The 22,304-nt window shown below is 45.0% G+C and overlaps 1 protein-coding gene and 1 long non-coding RNA gene across 5 annotated transcripts in view; one reads left to right on the top strand and one right to left on the bottom strand.

The window, feature by feature from the left end:
• Positions 1-5,241: 5,241 nt before the first annotated feature.
• The window catches only part of SCIMP (SLP adaptor and CSK interacting membrane protein), a 30,632-nt gene continuing 13,569 nt past the window's right edge, over positions 5,242-22,304 (top strand). For both annotated transcript variants that reach the window (XM_049860943.1, XM_049860944.1), the window contains exon 1: positions 5,242-5,756. In XM_049860943.1, the coding sequence (XP_049716900.1) occupies positions 5,721-5,756 (36 nt within the window). In that variant the 5' untranslated portion in view covers positions 5,242-5,720. The remainder of the gene's footprint in view (positions 5,757-22,304) is intronic.
• On the bottom strand, positions 9,965-15,008 carry LOC126062918 (uncharacterized). Of its 3 annotated transcripts, XR_007514173.1 has the most exons (4): positions 14,905-15,008; positions 13,054-13,165; positions 11,253-11,330; positions 9,965-11,155 (listed from the first exon to the last, which is right to left on the bottom strand). It is a non-coding gene; the product is annotated as an uncharacterized LOC126062918 (long non-coding RNA). The 3 variants fall into 3 exon arrangements; XR_007514172.1 differs by lacking the exon at positions 11,253-11,330 and having other exon boundaries at positions 13,054-13,184; XR_007514171.1 differs by lacking the exon at positions 11,253-11,330.

Here is a 22,304-nt window from a genome sequence, read left to right as displayed (position 1 = left end):
TTTGCTTAACCTAATTTAAGATGGGTTTCTGACATTTGCAGAGAACCCTGACTAAAACACCCTTCACGCCTACTCCCATGACTTTCTGTCTATAGCCTAGCCATCCTTCAAGACCCACCTCCAATGCCATGAAGTCTGACCCATCTCTTCCTCCTTTCATCACTGGGGCCGTAACTAGGATTTTCCTCCCATATGGCACTGAACACTTCCCCCTGCTCGTATCTTGTCTCCACCTTCTATATCTTGAACGACCTCCTTGAAGGCAGGCACTAGGTCTGATTTTTCTTTCTGGTCCATGCCATGCCTAGCACAGGGCTTCCAAAGTAGGCCCTCAAGTTTGTTCCAATGAGGTTGTCTCCTCTGGTGTCTTACTTCTGTCTATGGATGACCAAGGTTCTTTCCTCAGTCAGTAAGTGTCTACTGAATATTTCCTTTTGTGCCCAGAGCTATAATGGGTGCTGTGGTTGGGGAGGGTAGTTGACAAGGGGTCCTGCCTTCAAGGTAGTTTATCGGGGCGGGGGAGGGGGTGGGAGCAGACAATAACAGAGGAGAGATTTTACAGCGGAATCCCTGGAGCAAGTTAACAATTATCAGTCCAACTCTTTCATTTTACAAATGAGGAAGGTGAGACTCAGAGAGGGGAGGGATTCACATAGGAAGGTGCTAGCAAAGCTGGGCCTAGAATTCTGATCTTGCAGTGTTAGGAACAGTAGGTCTATGCAGTTTGCCATGATAGAGTAAATAGGGCCACCCCAAAGGGCTACCCGAATCACTTACTGAATAAATAAATGAAATACAAACCAATGAGTTACAGCTTTGTTAGCAGAGGGTGCCATCTCCCCACAGAAACATTTATTCACGTCTCAAAAGATATTTATTAATTTGCTTTTAGGAAGTTTTTGGAGAAGCTAAAGTTTGGAACTACTCTAATAAGAAAGAGTACAGGCTTTGCAAATGGATAGAGTCCTCTTCTCAAGTTCAAAGCCCTCTCCCTGACTGTGCAGACTTGATTCTCTTAGCTTCAGTGTTCTCACCTATAAAATGGAGATGATAATAGTTATCTTTCAGGTAAGTGAAGGTGAGATGAGATAAGGGATGTAAAACATTGATTTCAGACCCTGGTCCCCAGCAGATGTTCAACAAATGGGAGTTATCAATTCAGTGGTACGCTGGTACATATCTCTTCCCAATTCCACTTTCAATGAGGTTGCGTCAATAGCTTGAAATTGGCCATGGCGGGAGTATTTACATGATGGAAATTAGCGAACACCACGAATCAGTGATCTTTTGTTCTCTGACGGCTGTTAAACATTTACCATGCATCATTGGTTAGCATCATTGTTACTGAGGGCAATAGTAATAACTCGTTCACTCTGGGCAGATGCAGCCCACACCAGTTTGGCTATTTTTACTGATGCGACTGCTCATTTCAGTCACAATCAGCCAGTTCAAGCATATGGTTGATTGGTTTCCCCACCCCTAGTCCCCATTTTAAGAGGCTGTGATCTCACTGGGAACTGTCTCTTAGCAACTTGGTCAAAATGGTCAAACTGGACACATTTCTTTTATATATATATATATATATACACACACACACACACACTTTTTATTGTGTTTTAGATGAAAGTTTACAGAGCAAAATAGTTTCCCATTCAAAAATTTGTACACAGAATGTTCCGAGACATTGGACATAGTCCCCTCAATGTGACAGCACTCTTCCCATTTATGCCCTGGATTCCCGTCCCATTACCTTTTGTCTGGTTTTGCTACCCTTTCCTGCTTTCTCAGCTTTGTTTTTGGGCAGATTTGCCCTTTTGGTCTCATGTAATTAACTGTTTTAAGGAGCTCATTCCTTTCAGGCGTTATTGTTTATTTCGTAGGCCTGTCTATTGTTTGGCTGAAAGGTGGTCTCCAGGAATGGCTTCACTTGTGTGTTAGAAGGATGTCTTAGGACCATTATCTGGGGGGTTCCTCCAGTCTCTATCAGACCAGTAAGTCTACTGTTTTATGAATTTGATTTTTGTTCTACGTTTTTCTCCCCTTGCTCGGGACCTTCTATTCTGATCCCAGTCAGAGCTGTTACTAGTGGTAACCAGGCACCATCTAGTTTTTCTGGTCTCGGGGTCATGTAGGCTGTGGTTCACATGGTCCTTTAGCATAATTGCTCCCTTGAGTCTTTGGTTTTCTCCACGTTCTTTTGCTCCAGCTGGGATGAGACCAAAAGTTGTATCTTAGATGGCCACTGGCAAGCTTTTAAGACCCCAGACGCTACTCACTAAAGTAGGAGGTAGAACACTGTCTTTATGAACTATGTTATGCCAATTGACATGGATGTCCCCCCAGCCCGTGGTCCTCAGGCTTCAAGCCTAGTAACTTTGCCCCATGTTTGACCATGTCTAGGAAGTTTACATGACTATGCCTCTTGTGTGATCTACTGTCTATGTTGATAGACATGCAGCACCTAGAGATGTGTACGTAGTAATGTCCAAAACCCAACCTGTATCTGCAGGTGGGTGTGCGCCTTTGCACCTCCCACTCCTCTTTAGTGTACCTGTCTACCTATACATCCAACCATAGGTTATTATTTGTTAATACTATTGTTGTAGGATTGTCTATGTTATGGGAATTGCCGTGATTGCCCTTTATTTTTACGTTTCTCTCAGTACCTTCCTTTGCCTTGGTCCTGTTGTGCTGACTTCCCCCTTATTGTGTAATGTCTTTCCCTTCACCAATATTAATATGTGTCTTCTTTTGAGTTGGTGATTTTCCTGTCCTTCTCCTCCCAGCCCTGGTAATCTCAAAGAACTTGTGTGTATGTGTGTGTAAACTTTTTTTTGATATTTTTATAGTAGCGGTCTCATACATTATTTATCTTTGTGTGATTGACTTATTTCACTTAGCATAATGTCCTCCAAGTTCATCCATGTTGTGAGATGTTTCACAGATTCATCGTTGTATAGTATTCCATCATGTGTATGTACAACAGTTTGTTTATCCATTCATCTGTTGATGGTCACTTAGGTTGTTTCCATCTTTTTGCTACTGTACATACCTAGGAGTGGGATTGTTCGGATCATATGATATCTATTTCTAGCTTTTTAAGGAAATGCTACACCATTTTCCATAGTGGTTGTACCGTTTTACTTTTCCACCAGCAGTGTATAAGCATTCCACTCTCCCCACAGCCTAGCCAGCATTTGTTGTTTTCTGCTTTTTTGATTAGTGCCATTATTGTCGGGTGAGATGGTATCTCATTGTAGTTTTGATTTGCATCTCTCTGATGGGTAATTATCAGGAGCATTTTTTCATGTGTTTGTTTGCCACCTGAATGTCTTCTTTGGTGAACTGCCTATTCATACCTTTTGCCCATTTTTTAATTGGATTGTCTTTTTGTTGTTGAGATGTTGAAGTTTTTTATAAATTTTAGAGATTAGCTGCTTGTCCAATATGTCGTAGCTAAAATTTGTTTCCCAGTCTGTAAATTCTCTTTACTCTTTTGGAAAAGTCTTGTTAAGCACAGCTGTTTAATTTTTAGGAAGTCCCATTTATCTAGTTTATCTTCTGCTGTTTGTGCATTTTTAATTATGTTTAGTATGCTATTTATGCCATGTATTAGGTCTCCTAGCATTGTCCCTATTTTTTCTTCCATGATCTTTATAGTTTTAGGTTTTTATGTTTAGATCTTTGATCCATTTTGAGTTGGTTTTTGTGTATGGGTATAGGTCTTGTTTCATTCTTCTGCAGATCGATATCCAGTTTTGCCAGCAGCATTTTTTGAAGAGGCTGTCTCTTCTTCCCTTTAGTGGACTTTGGTCCTTTATCAAAGATCAGCTGTCTAGAAGTGGATGGATCACTTCTGGATTCTCAATTCTGTTGCATTGGTCCATGTGTCTGTCATTGTACCAGTACCAGGCTGTTTTGACTACTGTGGCTGTATAGTAGGTTCTGAGATCAGGGAGTGTGAGGCCTCCTTCTTTGTTGTTCTTCTTTAAAATGTTCTACTTATTCAGGGCCGCTTTCCCTTCCATATAAAGTTAGTGATTAGTTTTGCCACCTTGTTGGAGAATGCTGTTGGGATTTGGATCGGGATTGCATTATATCCATATATCACTTTGGGTAGTATTGACATTTTCATAATGTTAAGTCTTCCTGTACAAGAACATGGTATGTTTTTCCATTTATGTAGGTTTCTTTTGGTTTCTTGCAGTGTTGTTTTGTGGCTTTCTTTGTGTAAGCCTTTTACATCCCTGGTTAGATTTATTCTTGAGTATTTTATCTTTTGGGGAGCTATTGTAAGCGGTATTGTTTTCCTGATTTCCTTCTCAAAGTTCTTTTTGTTGACCTAGAGGAACCTGTCATGGGCTGAATTGTATCCCCCCAAAATGTGAGCTAACTTGGTTAGGCCATGATTCCCAGTATTGTGTGATTGTCCACCATTTTGTCATCTTATGTGATTTTCCTTTGCATTGTGATTCCTACCTTTATGATGTCAGTGAGGTAGGATTAGAGGCAGTAATGTTAATGAGGCAGGACTCAATCTACAAGATTAAGTTTATCTTGAATCAATCTCTTTTGAGATATAAAACAGAGAAGTGAGCAGAGAGACAGGGGGACCTCATACCACCAAGCAAAAAGAGCCAGGAGTGCACGTGTCCTTTGGACCCAGGGTCCCTGTGCTGATAAGCTCCTAGACCAGGGGAAGATTGATGACAAGGACCTCCTCCCAGAACCGACAGAGAGAGAAAGAATTCCCCTAGAGCTAGTGCCCTGAATTTGGACGTACAGCCTCCTAAGCCGTGAAAGAATAACTTTCTGTTTGTTAAAGCCATCCACTTGTGGTATTTCTGTTATAGCCGCACTAGGTAACTAAGACAAAATTCAACTGATTTTGTATGTTGATCTTGTATCCTGTCATTTTGCTGAATCCTTCTATTAGTTCCAGTAGCTTTCTTGTGGATTCTTTGGGATGTTCTATGTATAGGATCATATTATCTGCAAACAGGGATAGTTTTATTTCTTCCTTACTAATTTGAATGCCCTTTATTTCCTTTTCTTGCCTCATTGCTCTAGCTAGGACTTTCCATACAATGTTGAACAGGAGTGGTGATAAAGGGCAACCTGGTCTCTTCCTGTTTTCAAGGGGAATGGACACATTTCTTGATGCAGCCTATCACACACACTTAGAAACAGGAAGCCTTTCGTGCCTCTTTCGTGCAGAAGCTAGGTCAGCAGTTCCAGGGCTCCAAGGGGTTTACAAGAACTGCTCTCACTGTGGGATGGTGTGTTTGTCAGACATAAGCTGATTTCTTATCCTGTCTGTCCCCAGGAGGGAGTCGGGGTCCTCTCACTCTTCTGGAACTCCAGATTGCCTCATCCAGGAATGCTCAGGGCAGACTGATCTGTGTAGACACCTCACCAACTACACTGCCAGGTCTCCACCTCGAAGCCTGGCCCCTTCCTGAGCCCCTTTCACGTTGTGAAAAGGGGCTTTGTGGGAGCAACAAGGAACAGTGAGAGGATTCTGGCCTCTGGAAGCCTCAGGAGGTCAGCTTCCCTGGAAACGGGGATGGTTGCCCGGTGACAATGCCTGGGTGTCTCCACCGATGACTGACCAGAAAGGGGAAGTGCGGTCAGGCTGGTGCTCAGTGTTTGTTCACTGTCTCTGAGGGCCGTAGAAGGACTGACAGCGAGGAAAGCCTCTCAGCAGCTGTGCCTGAGCCATGAGTAACAACACTCAGACACCTCCTTCTAGTCAGGTAAGCACCTCATCTTTCCCAGAATAATGTCCTGCTTTCAGCACAACAGGCATCTGCAAGTCTTGGCATCAGGGCATATGCCCCTGTGAGGGATCACACGGGTGTTGGGCAGGCCTGGTAAGACTCCTGGGTGGGGTTGCGGAAACACTGGCCCTGAAGAATTCACTGGCTGGGTGACTTCAGGCAAGTCACTTCATTTCTCTGAGACTCCTTTTCCTCCTGTGACAGTTGAGGTTGATAAGGAAACCTCCTTCTCAAATTGAAATGAGATAATGACTTGGAGTGGTATATGTGAAGTGTAAAAGGGTTATTATCATTATGGGTACTGATGGTGAGTTTCTGTAACTGATATTGAGAAGACCCTAACGGTACTGTGCTGGAGATAATCAAGGCCTTGATTATGTGAACTTTGGGCTACATCTTGGAGCTCTTGAAAGAAAGGCCTGGCACACCACCAGCCTTGGTGTCTCTGTCACTGTTTCTCTGGAGTTCAGAGATTTTTAAGGCATCTTTCTGGTGGCCTCAGGTGTGAGGTGTGTTGGGCTGAGCCATCTACTTTTGCCCTCTGGAAAGTTATTATAGACCTGGGTTCGGCTTTGCTGTTTCCATTTCCACCCCCTTATGCCTTCACTTGTCCCTAAAACCACTCCCTTTCCTGCCCCTTTGCATGTATGTATCTCTGAAGGAGGATCAAAGGTGGAGATCACAGAGCCTGAAGAAGACAAGGCTTGGGAGCTTTGTTTTATGTTTTTTTTTTTTAAGTTCTTTTTCCTCTGAAAACCTGAAAATTGCAGCAAAATAGAGAAAAAAAAAATCCCAAATTCCACCCCATCATAACAACCACTGTAAAAATGTTGGTGTATTTCCTTCTAGTCTTTTTTCTTTAAAGATACAGATATGTTTTAAAAATTATTTATGTCTGTTTTGTTGTTAATACATTCAGCCAATAGAAATACAAACAGTACTGCTGTAATCATGGCACAGATGCTCGTGTACCCTGTACTTTTCCCCCACTCAACACGATGCCAGCTTTATTGCCAGAGTAGTTTAATGACAGTGTTTGTGTTCTCCTCCACGTTTTTAGAACCAAACGAACAAGAAAAAGCAAGCAACAGCTTTTTGGGGAATTTAGTTGGACCCAAGGAAGAATTTATGGGTTGCAGAAATTCTGGGATAAAGTTCCTAGGAAACTTGAATTATCTTCACCTCCGGAAGGCTCTGCTAAGGGAGAACATGTCCCACAGAACATCTCAGGTACCTTAGAAAACAGGGACAAGAAGAAGCTTTTTTCAGATATCATACCTAAAATTTTTAAAGCATGTTTATTTTACACTTAATAGCAAGGTTGGGTGATAGAGAAAGAAAAGACGGACCTGGTCCCGTAAACTAAAAAAATCTAATTTTGCCATGTTTTCTTGCAATTGTCTTCACCTACATACCCAGGTAATGTTATATGTAGACGTGGCTACAAATTAGACACGCGTTGGTATTCTGCTTTTTTCGTTTCATATGGTTCCCTAATAATTTTCTCACGATGTTTTCCTCCTAATTATCACTTCAGTTGTTACATCATATGCCATTAAGTGGCTGTTCTGAAAGTTTTTGTTTTGTTTTGCTGTTCTGTAGTTTACTTCACCAACCACCCATTGTTTGACTTCTGCTTAGCTTCCTGTTTATCTAGATCGAGGTGAACATGTTTATGCATTTGGTTTTATTTATTTTTTTTGTATGATTACTTCTTTAGCTTAGACATAGAGAAATGATATTATTGGATCAAAGGATATGACTTTTTTTTTTAATGTATAAATTTTTTTTTCCATCAATGCCATGTGGAAGCATCCATTTCACCACAACTTCGCCAGAACAGGGTTTTAACATTATTTTTTCATTTTTGCTAGCAAAAAGATGTGGTTCCTAACTGTGAGCACACAAATATGCCAGAGGAGCAGTAAAGTATGACGAGTAAGCAGGTACGGACAGAGTTTAGGCTGTAAGGAAATAAAGCAGAGACAAGATTAATCTGACATCTGTAATGGTGTGATAAATTAACACACTGAAAGGAAGCACAAGCGACCAGCATGGCTCTGTGTGGCCAGAAAAGACATGCTTAGTGCATCCTCTCCTTCCAAGTTCTCTAGGATTTATACTTAGACTCAGTATCTTCTTTATGGAACAATAAGCATGATGTCAGCATTACAGTGCAGTATGAAATATAGAAATAAGAACAAAAATGCAGAATAAGGATATTATCAAACGAGTTATTATAAACTCATTGCTGTCATCACATATGAATGATCTATTATTACATTCAATTCCTTACTTCAGAATAGAAAAATAGCTTATGTTCACATGATTTTACATTTCAAAATAATTTTATAATTTTATGTTGTAAAACAATGCTTGTGAATTAATTCACAAATGTCCCAGTTATTTTGGCACTGGGTTTTAATTTAATACTATGTTGCAAGTGATTTAAAAAACAAATTCCCAAAGCATCGTCCACAAAATGAGAAGAAATACATAAACATATAGATAGACCATCTTTAGCAACAGCTGTAATGCATGTAATTTATATTTAAACAACAGCATATACATGTCAATTTATAAAAGATTGTATGTCCCAAGTACTGTTTTTGTTAATGGGTACCTCTGTATACTGTCTTTACCTTCATAACAAATTTAATTGATAAAGAAACAAAATTAACAGGAATTTGTAATTAAAAATCAAGACTCATGGCATCTGAAAACCATGACTTACTCAAGGCCGCATTCATAAAGACCAGTAGTCTTTCTCCAAATTGTGGGAATTCTGCTCTTGTAAGGAGTTTGCTGCCAGTGACGTTGCTAGGAGCCACGTGGTGGCCAGGCTTTCTGGCTTGAAGGAGGGACTGGAAAGGATGGAGGGGGTGTTGAAGCCCACCTTTTCCCCTCTCCCCAGCAGGCCACTCCTTGGTGCTGCCATTGCCAGAAGGGTTATCCTGGAGGGCCCTAACTTCATCCCAAAAAGTCAGTCCTTTTTTCAGTTCTCCTCTAAGTCATCCAGAATAAAAGAACTTAAGAGTTTTTTATGTGAAGAGTTGACATTTTCTCAATCTTACTGAAAGTGTGAAATTGTGAATTATCTATGGAACGTTTTGGCATTTTTGTTGATTTATACATTAAAAAAAAAAACCAGTTGCTATTGGGCTGATTCCTACTCATGATGACCCCATGTGTGTCAGAGGAGAACTGTGCTCCATAGGGTTTTCAATGGCTGACTTTTCAGAAGTAAATCTCCAGACCTTTCTTCCGAGGTACCTCTGGGTGGATTTGAACCTTCAACCTTTCAATTAGCAGCCGAGTACCTTAACCGTTTGTACCACCCACTGACTTCAATTTGTACGTAACATCTCCAACCAATAACATCTCAGTAAAAGCAAAATGCCTGCTCGGCAAGACAACCAGATTGCCGCCCCCCAGCTGCTCCCCCACTTGTATACAAACTGTGAAGCCCCACTGCCCTGAGAGTTTCTGTTTTAAGTTGAAGGGAGTAAGTCCGGGCCAGGAGACTAAAGAAGACATGAGGAGTTCGTGGAAGGCTGTGCAGAGGTTAAGCAGAGCACAAGGGAGGCAGTGTGGTGCCGAGAGCCAAGGCTGGTGAGGTGGGCAGGGGAAGGGTCACAAACAGCGTTGAAGACCGTGCTAAACATGAAGGACCTTAGATTTCACCAGGTTCAACCCTGAGGGGCTATTGAAGAGCTTCAAGCAAGAGAGGAACAGAATCTCTCGTATTCAGCAGCCAGTGGTGGAGGATGGACTGAGGGGTCAGATAGGCATCAGGGGCCAGTGAAAATGCAGTGGTCCAGGTGAGAGATGAGGAGGACTCGGACAAAAACAGGGGAGACAGAGAGGAGAGGAACTGATTTAAACCCAATGTGGAGGTAAAATTTAGAGACTGACTGGCTGGGGATGGAGTGGAGATGGAAGGAAGAGGAATGAGGCCAAGGTTTTCAGGTTTTCATGGAAATGGGGAAGAAGGGAGGAGGATAGAGGGAGAGAAGACAGGCTAACCAAAAAAACCCAAACCCACTGCCATTGAGTCGATTCCAACTCATAGCAACCCTATAGGACAGAATAGGACTGTCTCATAGGGTTTCTAAGGCTATAATCTTTACAGAAGCAGACTGCCACATCTTTCTCCCGTGGAGTGGATGATGGGTTCAAACCATTGACCTTTCAGTTAGCAGCTGAGCACTTAACCACTGTGCCACCAGGGCTCCTTGGAAGAAAAAAAAAAAAGAGAGAGAGGCTAAAAAAAACCCCAACACCAAACCTGTTGCCATCAAGTCAATTTGGACTCATAGTGACCCTATAGGACAGAGTAGAACTGCCCCATAGGGTTTCCCAAGGAGTGGTTGGTGGAATCGAACTGCTGACCTTTTGATTAGGAGCCATAGCTCTTAACCACTGTGCCACCAGGCTAGACACCTTTTAATTTCTCTGCCCTGCTCTTCTTTATGCAAGCTTGGATTTTAAGTTGCCATCAACTATCTACATGGGTGTTTCTGGTATTGACATCAAGGAAGCCGGTGGGAGTGTGGCCTCTCAGTCACCTCAGTGGGCATGAGCAGTGGCAGTTTGGCAACTAGAGGTAAATATGGGCAGGAAGTGCTCATGCTGACTTTTAAGTATAGCCCAGATACTATCTACTGTCTCCCGGGCCTTTGAGATCTAGCTTGAGATCAGCTCAAAACCCTCACCCCCTGCTCAAGTCCAGAGCTCTCTCCAAGACTTCTGTGGATTCCCAATGAGGCGACTTCTTTTCCCATGCTTAGTACTGGTTCTGAGCCTGTGTGTGTGAGTATTGGTCCTATACTGCCCTGACCCAGGGGTAAAATGCAACCCCTTTCTGGTTCCCCACACCACCAAAACAAATCTGCTCACAGGAGCGTTGGCAAACACAGTAGACTTTACTAAAAACTGGGCAGGAGCCGTGGAGAGGTTATCACGTGGCGATGCAAAAGTTTCAAGTTGAACACAATACAGTCCCGTTTTTAAAATGCCTTTGGCCACCCTATCCCTGAGTGCCTCCCACCAGTTACATCTCCCACCTCCATACCACCCTGCTGGCACCCCTGCTGTCCTTTCTTCCCTTCTTCTGATCCTCTTCTCCAGCAGAACTCCATTTTTTAATCCCTCCGTCTATTACCCAGAGGGATTTAACTCTTCCCGGTTCCTACCATCAAACTTCATTCCCAGCCAGCTTGGTAGCCCCACAGGTGCTCTTCAGAATAATGGGGCATTCCTCTAGACAGCAGCTGTAAATAGAGCTTTTTTTGTTTTACTCTTAACAATGCCCCAGGCATGGAGATCCTCAGAGTTTTGCGGCACACATCATCTCTTGGACGCTTTGCAAAGGCCTGTAAGGAGGCAAGTGAGAAGGAACAGCATTCAGGATGTGAAAGCTAGGGCCCAGCCAAGTGGGGAAGCATGTTCCCTTGATGCCCAGTCCAGGACCTTCTATACTGGGTTGCCATGCTCTCCTCCAACAGCAAGTGTTCTTTGGCTGAAGACAGTCAATACTTCTAGGATATTCTAAAGGTAAAAGGATTCAAAAGGTCATCTAGTCAGTTTTCTGCCCAGTGTATGACTTTCATCTGCAACAAATGTTCATTCAGGTACCTTTTACATGTCTTCAGTGTTGGAGGTCTATGTACTTTAAAAGGCAGCTCATTCTACTTTTTTTAACTTTTATTTTTTCAATGAGGTGCAAGTAACACCAGTAAAATGCATAGATCTTAAATGCACAATTCAATACATTTGACAAGTGTATGTACTCTGTAGCCACTGCCCAAAACGAGATGTAGAATATTTCTATCATCCCACAAAGCGTCCCCGTGCCCCTTTCCAACCATACCCTTTCCTCCCCTGAGGGCAGGCTCTGCTCTGGCTTCTGTCACTATACATGAGTTTAACCTACTCTTGAACTTCATATAAACAGACTCGTACAGGTTGTACTCTTTGATATCTGGTTTCTTTCACTTAACAGTGTTTTTAGGGTTCATCTATACTGTTTGTGCATCAAATTCATTTTTTTTTCTGTCTGTAGTTCATATCTATTTATTCACCATTCTATTTTTACAGCTTTACATATTTTGAGCTGATATTAGTCTCTTTGTAAGCACAACATGCTTAGACAATTGACCCTAAGAATCTGAGTGTGAGCTAGGCAGGGCTTTACCAGTTTGGGGCCGGGGGTGGGGGGGGTGAGAGTAGGAAAAAAGTATGAAAACAAAGAATTAATTTTAATAATACATTTTATTAAACCCAATATTTCCAAAATAGTATAATTTCAACATCTCATCAATATAAAAATTATTCATGAGATCTCTTACATTCTTCTTTCTGTACTAAGCCTTTGAAATCCAGTGCGTAGTTCGCACCTACACCACATCTCTGTTCCAGCTAGTCACGTAGCCAGCGGTCAGGAGACACCTGTGGCAAGTGGCTGCTGTGCTGGACAGTGCAGGTCTCAGGCAAGGGGATTTGTGCTAAGGTCATAAAAAAAAATACAGCCCTTTAATGGCAAAGAGCTAGATTTGAATGCAGGTCTTCCCATCTTCCTGCTGAGCTATTAAGAGTCTGCCTTCTCCCAGAAAGACTTTTTTGAGCCCTCTTTCAACTCCAATCTTCTGAAACTCTGTTTTCCCCCTTTCGCCCCACCCACACCTTTTGGGACATATGGCTATTCACTCTTCATAAGAAAAACTGATGTTTTTCAAAATACAGGACATGACTGTTAATGGGCTGTGAAATAAATGTAGGGGCTCACAGCTGCATTTTTTTTTTTTTCAGTTCTGGGACTAGATTGGGCTAGAAAATATTGAAGTACTTCGTGTGTAGTGAAGCCATTTTGTGAAACGTGGCTCATGTATATGAACCTGTATGTACCTGTCACCTTGTAAATGATTTCTTACTGAGGATCTTGGACAAAGGAAAAAAAAGAAAAGGTAACAGAGCCGCAGGAATTCCCAGGGATGGACAGTGTGATTCCTGTCACTGATCTTCCAGAAATGCGTTTTGGAGAAGTGAGAGTGAGCTAGGATGTGACAGCTTTTAGCTGCTCTCGCACACACCCGGCTTCCCTGTGGAAGATCTTGCTCAATCCATCTCCCTGACACCACTCAGAATTGCAACAGAGCCACTGACGTGCACTTAGCAATGTCTTAGGCTGCAGGAGGAATGGAGAGAAATGAGGGAGAAGCTGGAAAGTCCCCCCAACACTTGTATGGCTTCTGCTTCCCAGCCAGTCACTTACCACACGGCTGCACGTCCAGGTGAGGCCGAGTTTGAAACTGGAATGCATAGAGCCTGAATTTCATTTGAGTCTGAACTGCCTACCGTCCTGTGATATTCGTGGGAAAGTCCGCCTGTAGCAGGGAAAAGAAGCTGGGACATCAATCATTCAGTCATTATCCAGGTACACGTAGAGTGCCTTACTGTGTTCCAGGTGACTTTCTGTTGTTGTTAGCTGCCGTTGAGTTGGCCCTGACTGGGCACCCTCGTGCACAAGGGCACAAAATGCTACCTGGTCCTGTGCCATCCCCACCATCCGTTGTGGATTAGACCCTTGTGATCCATGGGGTTTTCACTGGCTGATTTTCAGTAGATTGCCAGGTCTTTCCTCCTAGTCTGTTTTAGTCTGGGCCCTCCACTGAAACCTGTTCAGCATCATAGCAACACAGAAGCCTCCACTAACGGACAGGTGATGGCTGTGTTTGAGGTACATTGGCTGGGAATCAAACCGGGGTCTCCCACGTGGGGGCGTGAACTCTAGCGCTGAACCACCACTGCCTGAGGTGAAGTTCTAGGCACTAGAAAAACGCAGTGGTGAAGAGAGAGGCACTCTCACTTCTCCAAAAGGCATTTGAGCAAATACAAGAAAGTCCTCGCTGTAGCAGGACTACAGGCTCGATTGTAGAAAAAATTGCATTTCATGTGTCGATCATAACATACTATGGGATTGGCAGTGTCCCTTCATGTTTCTGAGGAGCATTCCTCCTGGGGGGACAAACAAAGATTAACATTTCTACAGATGGATGGCGCCACAGAGAAGGAAGGAGGCAGCAGTGTGGACCACCCTCCTCAAGCCTGCTGCTTTTCTACCCCACCCCGCCCTATCCCCCAGGCCACTGACTCTTCCTTCTACTTCAGAGAAAATGGAGGCTTTTAGGTATGAAGGAGCCCTGGTGATGCAGCTGGTAAGCTTTCAGCTGCTAACCAGAAGACTGGCGGTTCGAACCCACCAGCCTTGGTGGGAAAACGTGTGGCAGCCCGCTTCTGTAAAGATTTACAGTCTTGGAAGAGAAGCCCTGTGGGGCAGGTCTACTCTGTCCTCGAGGGTTGCTGTGAGCCGGAATAGACTTGACAGCAACATATTTAGGCACACTTTCAACTTCCTGTCCCCACACCCCAGCCTTCTCTCTGGCTTCACTGAGCCTCACTTCCCTCTCTCCATCCTCACCCCTCCTTGTTTCCTTTTCAAAGCTCACTCTTCCACTGGGGCCGTGATGGCACCCCCTCTGCTTTCCTTCAGATCTTGCTCCTGCTGTCTTCTGCTCCTGTATCTCATTCTTGTCCTCTCTCCTGGCCCCTTACAGTTTATAAACTCACTTAAGTCACTCGTATTTTAAACAAACAATCCTTGCTCAACCTCTGTTCCCTCCCGTTTTCTTGAAATGCAGGCTTCTCTTGCCTTCTGGGACATTTCTCTCTTCTGCTCTTGTTCTGCTTTCCTGGAGGCTCCTTTTCAGCCTCCCTTGTGAGTTCTATCTCTTCCCCCCCACTTCGTTGTGCAGATTCCCCAGGACCTATCTCTCCTCTAGTCTTCTCCCTCCTCACACACGCCCTGAGCCATCTCACAGATGGAGATGCCTCCCCACTGTGTCACACCCATACCTCTGTCCTGACTCCTGGCTCTGGTGTCCAACTGCCCACCAGGCTGTCCAAGAGGGACCTCAAGCCCAACATACCCCAAACCTAACTCATCCCAGACCTAACTCATCCTCTTCTCCTCCAGTGTGCCTTCCATCTCTGTCTCATCCAAGACCACCACCATCCAGCCAGTCACCCAATCCAGACACTGCGTTATTCCAGGCTTCTCTCTTACCTCACTCCCTGCCGATTCATTCCCAGCTCCCCTTGGTTGTATCTCCTGTGACTGTCCCGTCCTTGCCATTCTCACACCACCACCTTGGTTTGTGCTTCATCATCTCTCCCTGGGATGGTTTGCAGCACTTTGCCAACTAGTTTCACAGGCTCTAGTTTCCCCTTTTCCAGGGTATCCTCCCCATCAGCTGCTGAAATAGCCTTTCTATAAAAGACAAATCTAATCAAGTCACTTTCCAGCCTAAACTTCTTTAACTGCAGTGTGGGTAAAGTGATTTCCCCATGCGAGGCCCTCCTCCCTTGCCCACTGCTCACTGGAGTGCACATGCACTCACACTCACACAATCCCTAAACACCAGCCACTATGCTCTAGTGTTTGTGGGTCCCTTAACATTCTCCTCACTCTCTCCTTCTGACCTTCTCTGGAATGGCCACATGCCCTTTCCCTCTGTGCCTGGCGGACACCCTCTTGACCCTCTGAGGTGTGTGAAGCTTTGATCTCCTTCCTCCGAGGAGCTTTCTGTGACCTTCCCTCCTCCAGGCAGAATCCTCTCTCCTTTGGGCCCCTCCTGAGTCCTGCACGGACCCCTGCAGAGCACCAGTACCACGTTATTTAATCTGTGACTGTGCACGCATACCCCAACTCTGCCCTTCCCAGGGGCTTGGGCTCTGCTCCACGGGAGGGACAATGAGGACTATTCTCTGTGGTCCCCGCACCCCTCCCTCCAGCTGCAGGAAGGCAGTACACCAGGGTGGTTAGGGGTCCAGGCAGAACACGGATGGCACACCCTAACTGGGGAGTTAGAGGGTGAAGCTGGGCTTAAGGAAAGCAGCAAACTAGTATAGAATACAGGGGACCTCTCAGCCAGTCACCAGAGCCAGAGAGAGAGCTCTATGCAGAGGGCTGCCTGACAGGAGCCATGGCATTTGGTGTGGGGATGCCACCAACCCACAGCCACCTGGCAGGGGGGGAATCTGGGAATAAACTCCCGACTTCATTCTCCTTCTGCCTCCTGATCTCCTGTTGGTCCCTTCAACTAGTCGAGTTCAGCAGCAAACCAGATGGGAAGGAAGTCCCTCGAGTCTGCTGGGACACAGAGCAGGGTGGAGAGAGAAGCTAAATAAAAGCCATCCAGCTCATTTGCCTTCACCGCTATAAGACCAGTGACCTTGCTTCTCTAACCATCCATGTCCTCGGCTCTAAAATGGAGGTATAATGCACTTACCTCTTTGGGTTCTTGTGAGGATTAAACACTCATGAAGTGCTTCGCGCACATTAAACACAACACATGTTGGCAATTATTATCATCTTTGCTGCAGGTGACTCACTTGGCTATGCCAGAACAAGGAGGGAAGGCCAGCAAGGAGAGGATCTGGGAGCCCCAGTCAGGGAGAAGTTTGTATCCAGGCCCAAAGATGAGAAAGGACCTGCCGTGTCCTGGGATTCTGTGCCAAGGGGCCATGAAGGAGTGTGGGAGGGCCAGAGGCTAAGCGGCCTTGGAGGCCAGGCTAGAGTGGGCTTGTTGGAGAAGCAATGAAGAGCTATTTCAGAACTCAAAGCAGGAGCATGGCATGGGCAGCCTTGGGTTTAAAAAGAGCCCACTGGCTGCAGTGCGGAGTTAAATAGGATGAATGGGAAGGCTGGGAGACTGCTGCAGTAACTTATGGGAGAGGCGCGGAAACCTGAGCCAAAGCCTGACAGCAGGGAGACGGAAGGAGGGATACCTCAGAAGAGAAATGTAAGTGGTAGAATTGACAAGATGTTATTATCAATTGATCATGGGAACAGCGAAGAAGAGGGAGCCTCAGGTCTCCTTTGGTGAAATTTAGGTCTCCACTCAACCTGTTGAGTGCCCAGGTACCTATCCAATCTTCTCTACTCATTAGATTGTTCAACATGTATTTAAGCACTCTTTGCTTCCGTTTCTTCATCTGTAAAATGGGCACAATAATGGTTCTTGCCTCCTGGGTTAATTGTTAAGAAGAAATATATTAATGCATGCAAAGCACTCAGAACCATGTCCAGATCTGTCAGTTCTTACTACTTAGCTGAGTTCTCACGGGCCTGGTTTTGGTTCTAGAGGCCATCTTGTCAGTAGCCAATAATGATAACAGAAATAGCTGACATATATTAAGCACTTACTGTGTCTCCAACGGAGCTCTGGCGGCACAGTGGTTAAGAGCTGGACTGCTAACCAAAAAGTTGGCAGTTCAAATCCACCTGCTACTCCTTGGAAACCCTATGAGGCAGTTCTACTGTGTCCTGTAGGGTTGCTATGAATCAGAATCGACTCGACGGCAACGGGTTTGGTTTGGGTTTTTCTGATGTCCCCAACTGCTTCACATGTATGTTCTCATTTAATCTAAAAACCATACCTGCATATTACAGGCGAAGAAACTAAGGCCACAGAGAAGTTAAGTTACTTTCCTAAGACCACACATTTCCTGGATTCCCATCATGGACTGTGTGAACTCCAGAGCACACCTTCCACTCCAGTCCCTTCGCTCCTTGGAACCTCAGTCCTAGGCAGAGAGAGAATCCCCCTCTCCTTATTCTGCCCTCACTGCCCCGTGATATATTTATTCCCTTTAGGGACACAGAGTCTGTTTACTTGGCAAGGCCAGTGTTCCAACAGATGGTTTTGGAGTCCTTCTGTTTTCCTCTCTTCCCACTTTACCCTGTCCCACTGTGCAGCTCTGTTCAGGCCTTTCTGAGGTCTGGGGCTGGGCTTATTGAATACGAGGTGATTTCAGAAGTCTGGAGAAGGGCCTGGTGCCTAAAATAGCTCCATGAGAGCCTTCCTCTTAAGGCTTTAAGCACACCAAAAATGGAACTCCCTCTAAGCTGTTCTCAGTCACTGAAGTCACAGAGTGAATGAAAGTCAGAGTCTTTCCTGAGAGCAGGAGGAATTGAGAAGAAAAGGGGAGAGAGACTAGAGGAGCACTGAGCTCTTGAGCAGAGAGCGCTGTGAGGGAGGAAGGGAGGGAAGACCAAGCAGGCAGGACAGAAGCCTAGACAACAGGGTCTTCCTGAGTCTTCTTATTCATGTACGAACTTCACTCCTACATCCATGTAACTTGGACAAAGATTCCAAGATGTCCCTGCTCTTCACCATGCCCTAGAGAAAGACTCCTGAGACACCACGGAAGCCACTCACGCCCTAATAGGATTCAGGTTCTCTTCCTCCACATCTAGGACACCCAAGGAAATGAGTTTAAATGAAGGAGAGGTTGGGAGAGGAAGGGCACGGAGCCTTACTTTAGAGAGAAGCCGTGATGGTGGTGGGATTCCAGGCACTATGACAAGCAGACAGGAAACGTATTTGGGTTCAGGGAGTCTGTTTCACGGCCTTCTTGCTGCCTAGTTGCTGCTGCTGCTGCACATGACAGTCCTAGGAACAAGCCACCAGGTCCCTCACCTGCCCCCAGTGGGGGCTCTAGCAGACTGGCTCGGTGACAGACTGGCTCGGTGAAGTGTTCCTCACAGGGAGACCTGGGAATCACCTGGAATGTTTGTTAAAAATCCTGATTCCCAAGTCCTACCCCAGACCTACAAGTCAGAACTGAGAATGGAATGGGGAAGGAGGACCCAGGTAGATGCATTTTAATTGATTCAAATGTAATATTTCCAAAGCCCTGGCTTGGTGGTCAGAGACTTGGGTTTGGATTCTGATTTTTCCACTTACTAACTCTGTGATCTTGGGCAAGTTACTGACTTCCCTTAGGCCTCGGTTTTCTCATCTGTAAAATGTGATAATAATAATGCCCTACCCTTATAAAGCTGTTATGAAGCTGAAATGAGAGGGGGCAGGCAGAGTGATTGGGATTCGTGATGAGCCAGCGTGCGGTGCTTGTTAGTTTTCTAAAGTGAATTTTCACACTGAGGCTCTCATAATGTGGGACGTGTCACAGCTAAAGACTGAGGTTTTGCCAAGATTGGAAGTTCTTATACCAGAGTTCTGCTTTCACTTCTGCTGTGAAAAGAAAGCATTTATCAACTTGGTGTCAGCCTGGCAGAAGTAAAAAGTGCGTGAACTTTGGTAACAGAATAGACTGAGCTGTAATCTCAGGTCAGTCAATCACTAACTGTGTAGCCTTTGGCAGATCTCTTAACCGCTCTGAATTTCTGCTTCCTCATCTGTGAAATGGGGGTAATAATAGCACCTTGCATGGAAGGTTATAATGAGGATTAAGTCATAACATGTGTGTTAGAAGATCTCAACCTTGGCCGCAAACTGGAATCACCTGTAGAACTTTATAAAAACAAACAAATAAAACCCCAGTGGCCAGGCCACACCCCAGATCAATTACATTAGAGCCTCTAGAGATGTGGAGCAGGCATCGGGAGTTTTTAAAGCTCTGCAGTGATTCCAGTGCACAGCCAGGGTCAAGTTCTTGGCCCAGGCCCTGACACAGCCAAGGTACTCAGTAACTACAAGCAAAGGGCGTTCCTGTAGCTCTTCGTGCTCTTCCTTCTTCCATTCGTGGTATTTGCCAAATGCTCTTTAAGTTGGCCAGAACTGAGGCCAGGCTCTGCCAGGTCCCTGATCTCCCGGCAGCCGGGGCCCCTGGACCTACACCAGCACACACAGTGCCATCCCAGCTCTCTTTGAGTTACTATTTGTGTGGAATTTTTTTCTATCCTTTCACTTCCAAACTATTTGTGTCTTTGGCCCTAGGATGTGTCTTGTAGGCAGTATATAGTTGGATCATGTTCTTTTATGCCTCACGTCTTGGGACCAGTGCTGAATTGGGGATTAGGCCAGCTGTGGTCCCCATCGAGTCCTTTTCTCTTCTGGTCTAGACGTGGACTTTGGGCACCACTTGAGTTTCTGGGGCCCTGCTTTATCCCTGGTTAATGTCCCAACCCTCCCATCTCCTCAGCCTCTTGGGGACACTGATTTTTCTTTCCAAGTGACAGTCACCTCCCCTACCTGTGCCGGGGGACCTGGGTCTGCCCCTAGCCTTCCAACATGTCCTCCCTGCTTCCTGACTGGGTCAGCACTGTCTATGTGGACTATGTTGTGGACTTCCGGTCAAAGATGGCAGAATGATCACTCACTTTTTTCCCTTTTCCTCCTGAGACATCACTAAAATGGCAAAAATAAAATTTAAAAGATCGATAAACCAATGGGGAGCCCTGGTGGTGCAGTGGTTAAAAGCTTCCCTGCTAGCCAAAAGGTCAGCAGTTCTAATCCACCAGCTGCTTCTTGGAAATCCTACGGGGCAGTTTTACTCTGACCTATAGGGTCACTTTGAGTCGGAATCAACTCGATGGCAACGAATTTGTGTTTTTGAGGGGACGGTTTATAAACCCATGAAACAAATTTAACCAAAGAGCTTTATTTTGTTGAGGTATGAACATGAAATGGTTTGTGTGGTGGCTCCCCCAAAGATGACCACGCCTTAATTCCTGGAATCTATGAACATATGAACACTGGTGGCGTAGCGGTTAAGTGCTACGGCTGCTAACCAAAGGGTTGGCAGTTCGAATCAGCCAGGCACTCTTTGGAAACTCTATGGGGGCAGTTCTACTCTGTCCTATAGGGTCCCTATGAGTCGAAATCAACTCGACGGCAATGGGTTTGGTTTTTTGGTTTTTATAAACGTGTTAGATTACATGGCAAAGGAGGATTAAGATTATATATATATATATATATTTTTTTATAGGTGGAGTTAAAGTTTTTAATCACCTGAATTTAAAATAGGGAGATTATCCTGGATTATCTGGGTGGGTCCAATGTAATCACAAGGGTCCCTAAATGTGGGCTGTGACTACAGAGGAATGATTAGAGAGATGCAATCTTGCTGGCTTTGAAGATGGAGGAAGGGTCCACAAGCCAAAGAAGGCAGGTGGCCTGTAAAAGCTAGAAAAGGCAAGGAAGTGGATTCTCCCCTAGAGCCTCCAGAAAGGAACGCAGCCCTGCTGACATCTTGGTTTTAGCACAGTGAGACTCGTGACAGACTTCTGACCTCCAGAATTTGTGTTGTTTTAAGCCACTAAGTTTGTGGTAATTTGTTACAGCAGCTACAGGAAACTAATACAGTTTGTTTCCTATAACTGCTGCTGCCTGGGCTCCCCTCTGTCCCACTGGGGAATGGACACTTCAGTCCAATTTCAAAACTTTCAAGTTACCTTTGATTATTAAGCAGATTCATTTCAGTTTTTAAAACTTAGTCATATTCATTTTAAAACTTCAATCTAATATATGACTCAAACCTCTCTTCTTCGCCCCAGCAAGAGGACTAAAGAGACGGGTAGAGGCTGCTCAGCTCTCTCAACAAACCCTTCCCTGCGCTTACTTTTCCGGTGTTGGGATGAGGAGGAAAGAGAGGGACAAACAATTTGCATGGGCAGTCTCCCATTCACGAGTTGTTACTGTTGATCGAGTTTTGGGGGATGGAGTGGGGGCTCCAACTGGCCCACAGATGAGGGACTAAGCCCCTGAGCACTGGTGGTCTCTTGGCAGACTCAACTGTACCTTTGAACTGACTTCCAGAACTCTCTTGTGCAAACACTTCTTTGCCACATGTTGCAGTAGGCCTCAACAGGCCTGTGCCATCCAATGTAGCTACCCTCTGTGGCCCCAACTCCAGGCTTCCATACCTTTCCTGGACCTAAGCTTCAGTAGGCAGCCGTTGCGTGCTATCCATTGGCCATGCTCCCCAGAGCCTCTCTCCCTTCTCTGGTAGCACCCTGGCCATTAAACTAGTCTGGTGGCCCAGTGGACATCCATCTGGGAATGAGACATGATTCTTGGGTCCCCCTCCCTCAGCTGCACTCTCCCCAAAAGACAAGTTCTTCTTGGTTGTTTTGAAAAGGCATCTCACAGCAGTTCACAGGGAAGGAGGTGACCCACAGTAGTGTTTCTCTGGTCTTAGAATGTGGGGAATTTTATTCTCAAGTCTGGGCCTTGGTCATTCATTCTGGGAGAATTCCCCTTGGCCCTTCATACCACTATGTCAGTACCACACCAATGCTGCTACTAAAACAATATATCCTGGACTTCGCTGGCCTTTCCTTGATGACCTGGATGCATCATTACTAACATCAACAGAAGAAGGACCTGTGACAAAGAGAGAAAGCATTTTGGCTTTCTTCCCTACCTGGGTGGCCGTAGGCAGGTCATTTCACCTCAGTCTTGGTTCCCCATCTTGTGAAACAGGGTGGTTGGGGAGAATGAAATGAGGTAAGAGGTGGAAAAACATTTGGTAGAGTGATTGGTACACCAAAATACTCAAAATATTAGATGGTAAATCAAATCTGTTTGATATATGAGAACATGCGCTGCAATTAATTACTTTTGTATGTGGCCTTTCTGGCCATGGTCTTGTAACTCTAACCCAGGTGAGTGGGCGGGACTGTGTGATAGAGTGGTTGTGGACTTCCAAAGGGATTGG

Source organism: Elephas maximus, chromosome 19, assembly GCF_024166365.1.
Source record: "Elephas maximus indicus isolate mEleMax1 chromosome 19, mEleMax1 primary haplotype, whole genome shotgun sequence".
Classification (NCBI taxonomy): domain Eukaryota; kingdom Metazoa; phylum Chordata; class Mammalia; order Proboscidea; family Elephantidae; genus Elephas; species Elephas maximus.
The sequence above is the reverse complement of the archived record's forward strand: the minus strand, read 5'-3'. Positions and strand labels throughout refer to the sequence as shown.